The sequence below is a fragment of the Bubalus kerabau genome, chromosome 2, assembly GCF_029407905.1.
Source record: "Bubalus kerabau isolate K-KA32 ecotype Philippines breed swamp buffalo chromosome 2, PCC_UOA_SB_1v2, whole genome shotgun sequence".
Taxonomy (NCBI): domain Eukaryota; kingdom Metazoa; phylum Chordata; class Mammalia; order Artiodactyla; family Bovidae; genus Bubalus; species Bubalus kerabau.
In genome coordinates this window covers 82,880,007-82,885,060 of record NC_073625.1, presented here as the reverse complement: position 1 = coordinate 82,885,060, position 5,054 = coordinate 82,880,007, and the positions used below count along the sequence as shown (strand labels likewise).

The following is a 5,054-nucleotide window of genomic DNA, read 5'->3' as shown; positions in this document are numbered from 1 at the left end:
TGGTCATGTATGAATGTGAGAGTTGGACTGTGAAGAAGGCTGAGCGCCAAAGAATGGATGCTTTTGAACTGTGGTGTTGGAGAAGACTCTTGAGAGTCCCTTGGACTGCAAGGAGATCCAACCAGTCCATTCTGAAGGTGATAAGCCCTGGGATTTCTTTGGAAAGAATGATGATAAAGCTTAAACTCCAGTACTTTGGCCACCTCATGCAAAGAGTTGATTCATTGGAAAGACTCTGACGCTTGGAGGGATTGAAGGCAGGAGGAGAAGGGGACGCCAGAGGATGAGATGGCTGGATGGCATCACTGACTCGATGGACATGAGTCTGAGTGAACTCTGGGAGTTGGTGATGGACAGGGAGGCATGGCGTGCTGGGATTCATGGGGTTGCAAAGAGTCGGACACGACTGAGGGACTAAACTGAACTGATAGATAAGGTCATGGGACTCACGGACTTGGAGGGGGACAGGCAATGAGAAAACAGACTCCATGACAGATGATGGTACATCCATTAAAACAGGGAACACAGAGGACAAAGGATGTGAAGATGCAAACTGTAAAGATGCCTGTACAATGTTTCAACTGGAATGTATGATATGCAATCTAGTGATTAGAAAGAAGTAGAGTGGAGAGGCAGAATTGTGAGTCATCAGTGTATGCAAGAAAAACTAATTCTAGCTCTTTTGGATAGGTATAATTATTTAAGGTAGTAGGTAAGACAATTCCCTTCTCTTCCCACTACTAATAGACCCAGTGGAACAGAAACATTTTTTAAACATTTTTATTAACTCATTTATGTTGTATAAGTAGACGTGATGAACAGGTGACTTTACAGCCTATCATTTAAATATTGGCACAGTTAGCATGAGGTAGGGTTATCTGTACCAGTTGGTTATTCTTTTCTGAGATTTGCTAAGGTTGAATAAATCATTGCATTTAAGAGTGCGGGATCTTACCATAGAAGAATTGTCTCTAGGAACACATGACTGAAAAGATTCCTTCCTATATCTATTAGCTGTTAAACATGATCTGAACTTTCTTTAGAGATAGGGAACCAGATTAGCATAACTTGTTTTAAGGATATTGCCATTATTATGTCTTATGAGGAAGGAGGATAGCAGTGGGTTGGATACTGTTCAAGGCAGGACAAATGAGATATTTATGGTCTGTGGCCAGGTATTATTAATTCATTTAACAATTATTTTCTAGTGGCTACTGTAAGCCAGGCACATGGTTAAAAACATAGGATTCCGTTTTGGGCTTCTAGAAGCTCATAGTCTATTATTTAAGACTATTATTAGTCTATTATTTAAGACTATTAAGTTTATTATTTAAGACTCTTAAAATAGACTTAAGAGTAATAGTTCCCCTTAACTAATTGCTTCATCAGCTGAAATATAGAGGCACACTTAGTTAATACTAAGAATTTTAATAAGCATGATAGGAAATCAAACTAATGTCAAAGAACTAAGAGGTCAACTGCCTTCAAAGAAACAAAAAGTTAATTTAATCAAGATTTCTCTCATTTTGAAACTTTGTCTGGAAAATTTTGAACACTGTCTTGGGCCCCTTTCTCCTTTTAACTGTGGTGTTATTCCTCATAGGCCTTGCTTTGGGAGATGGTGATTGACTTGGACATGGTTTTCCAGGAAGTGGCTGGTAATTTTTACTACATATAAACTCAAGCCAGGAGACCCCTGGAGGCAACCGGTGGTAACTAAGTAACTTAGTGAACACACAGTCTGAGACAGTAGACTCTTTTGGAGGAGGAGGAGGGGGTAAGGGGGCTACAGTGGAAAAGGAAGAGGAGGAGGAAGATGAAGATGATGAGGAGGACAAAGAGGTGGAGGAGGAAGAGGATGGAAGTACGGACTGGAACTGAGGGTTACTGTTTTTCTTCACATAAAGCAGCCAGTCTACAGCCTGGGGCTGTTGGCTTACAGCTTGGTTTTCGGGGGCTACTGTCAGCCAGGTCTTCTTTTCATTAGATCCCTGAGTGATATCAGATTCCGATATAGGGAAAATGTTTGATATCTTCTCCATTCCTTCAAGATTGTCTTCAGGGGCTTCATCAGGCTGATTTTCTTTCACAGGGAGTAAAAAAGTAGTCTCTGGTATGGAAAGGATAAACACTAGTTTCACCATTATCTCTTTCTCAGGAGTGAGTTCAGGTGTTGGGATGACAAACAGTGTGGCAGCATGGGGGTCCTTCCTTCCTGTAAGATGGCTACAATGAGATTTTATGCAGGAGGCACAGGCTAAACAAACCATATAACTTGATGAAAGGCGGGGACCAGGACGAGGATTTGGTCTTCCCCTCATCCTTCGAAAGAGAATCTGCCTACAGAGATCCCTCTGGATTCTGGTCTTGGAGAGAGAATTGACAATTTTATTTACAACATCATCAGGGACAGTTCCACCTTTAACAATGTAGGGTTGAGTGTAATCCAAAGTCCATGGAATGTCTTTACTGGGTCCTGTCTCTTCATAATGACCAAAACTGCTTTTACGCTGGAGTCTGGAGCCCAGTGGTAAAGCAGCTATGTTCCTCATGGAGTGCCTGGAGCTTAATATTGATTGACCTGAGACATTTGGTTTGGGATGAGGTGAGGAAAGATCTGTGGCTTTGTGTTTGTCACTTGGTGAAGTGGTGTTCTGCAATCTGGAGTGACATGTTGCTGAGCTCGGGGTCCTGAAGTCATGATCAAGTGTTTTGGGCTGGAACAATGGCAAACTCTTTGACTGGTGGACAGAGTATGGTAAAGGTGACTTTCTTGGTTTTGAATTGGACAGTGGTAATCTCAGAACACTGGAATTGGACCTTAATACAGGTGGTGTCTGAAGTCTGGAGTCAGGTAATGATGAGCTCAGAGTCATTTGACTAGGCTCCAAATGATGGGCTTCAGGTGATGTCTGAAACAAGTCATTTATTTGAGATGTAGAGTTGAGTGATGGTGAGCTCAAACATCTTTGATTGTGCTCTAACAAAGATGACCATAGGCTGTCCAATGAAGAGGCTTTCTGAGGCTTGGACTGGGGTAATGCTGAGTTAAAGGCTCTTTGATTAGGTTCCAAAGATGATGATGTCCATAGGTAGTCTGGGGAAGGAGTTTCTTGATGTTTGACAGCATATAGTGATGAACTTGACACTCTTCGAATAGATTTCAGCGAAGGCGATGTCCAGAAAAGATCTAGGGAAGATGTATTCGGAGGTTTAGGAAAGGATAACTGTGAGCTACAGTCTGTTTGAGTCTGCTCTGGTGACAATGTCTTAATGAGGTCAAATGAAGATGTATTCTGAGGTTTAGGGTGGAACAAAGGCGAGCTCAGGGCTTTCTTATTAGGCCACAAGGGAGTTCTCTGCTGGAGGTGTAGTGAAGGTGTGGCCTGATGTTTGGAGTGAGATAATGGTGATTTTAGAACCCTGTTATAGCAGTCCCCTGAAATTGTGTCCTGAGATTTGACAGAGGGCAATTCTGAGCATCTCTGTACCTTCTGGCTAGAGTTTGGTGGAGGCACTACAGGGTTATTACTATGGGATTGTACTCTGACCACAGATTGGTTATTGGGCTGATTTAATTTTTTGTCTGTGTATTGACACGTTAATGAGCTGGTTGCGGCCAGTTGGTAAGAGTGTTCTAATGGCATGAGGCGTTGATCATAATATGCTAGTGGCACCATCCTGGGCTAGTCATAGAGGTCTTTCTGAAAGCAGTTGGCTTGTAGGGATGTTTCGGTAACTGATACAGTCTTTTAGCTGGATTCCATGGACAACAAATACTTCTAAACAAATAACTTAAGAAGTGGCAAACATCTGTCTTGTAACCTTTCTGTTAATTCCTAAATATTATAGGTGTCTCAAAATTGAGGTGTAAATGAGGTTGAAAAAAAGTGTCACCAATTGAGATTCTTCTCTGTCTTCTCTTTAGCTTCCTAGAGTTTTTTTCCTCTTGAGGAAATGACACCTGTTAACAAAACAGTGAAGAGATTTCAGAAGAGGGCCTGATAGGGATGTTAATTTTCTCAAACAATTTTGTAGTGACAAGAGAACAACTCTGTGTGTAAATTTTGAGTAAAGTTTTCTAAACATTCAGCTGCCCATATGTAAAATAGGTAAATATAATGTTTAATTTTTTGGACTAAAGACTAAATAATATACCTAAAATGTAAAACAGTGCCCAAGATATAGGAGATGCTCAGTAATGCTGCTGCTAAGTCACTTCAGTCGTGTCCAACTCTCTGCGACCCCATAGATAGCAGCCCACCAGGCCCCACCGTCCCTGGGATTCTCCAGGCAAGAACACTGGAGTGGGTTGCCATTTCCTCCTCCAAAGCATGAAAGTGAAAAGTGAAAGTGAAGTCTCTCAGTCGTGTCCGGCCCTCAGCAACCCCATGGACTGCAGCCTACCAGGCTCCTCCATCCATGGGATTTTCCAGGCAAGAGTACTGGAGTGGGGTGCCATTGCCTTCTCCAATGTTCAGTAATAGGTAATAGCTATTTTGGGTATTCTTTCAATGATTGCTTTAGTTTAAAAAAAATTGAGATAAATTTATTGCATGAAATAATAGACTCTTAAAGTGAAATGGAAGTTCATCTTATATGTGAGCATGCATGCTTAGTCACTCAGTCGTGTCCCACTCTACCCCAAAATCTCAAAACAATTCAAGTACAAAACAGAAGAATCAATAAAGTTATTTCTCCTTGTAAAGAAATCATCTTTTCTGCATCTTCTATCTTGGTCCTTAAAATCTAGTCATCTAATTCAATATCTTTGAAATCATCCTGGACAGATTCACCTTCCAAAACCATCTAGATGCCAGTATCTGTTGATTTTATCTCTTTCATATATTAATTCACATTTTTTTCTATTCAATTCCACTATTTCTTATACTCTTTTTTCTATTCAATTATACTTATACTCTAGGCATATCTCATCTAAACTAATATATTTATGTTTATATATCTTTCCGCCATAACCTTTGTCACTCTTTTCCCTCTCCTCTGCCACAAATCCAAAAGCAAACTCTTGCTGGTGAGAGACAGTCACTCCTCAC

General features: G+C 40.9%; 1 protein-coding gene across 1 annotated transcript; it reads right to left on the bottom strand.

Annotated features, from left to right (window-relative positions):
• Window positions 1-1,445: 1,445 nt before the first annotated feature.
• CSNKA2IP (casein kinase 2 subunit alpha' interacting protein) lies at window positions 1,446-3,680 on the bottom strand. The gene has a single exon (XM_055570237.1). It carries the CDS (start codon window positions 3,678-3,680, stop codon window positions 1,506-1,508), a length of 2,175 nt encoding a protein of 724 aa, XP_055426212.1. The 3' UTR covers window positions 1,446-1,505.
• Window positions 3,681-5,054: the final 1,374 nt, after the last annotated feature.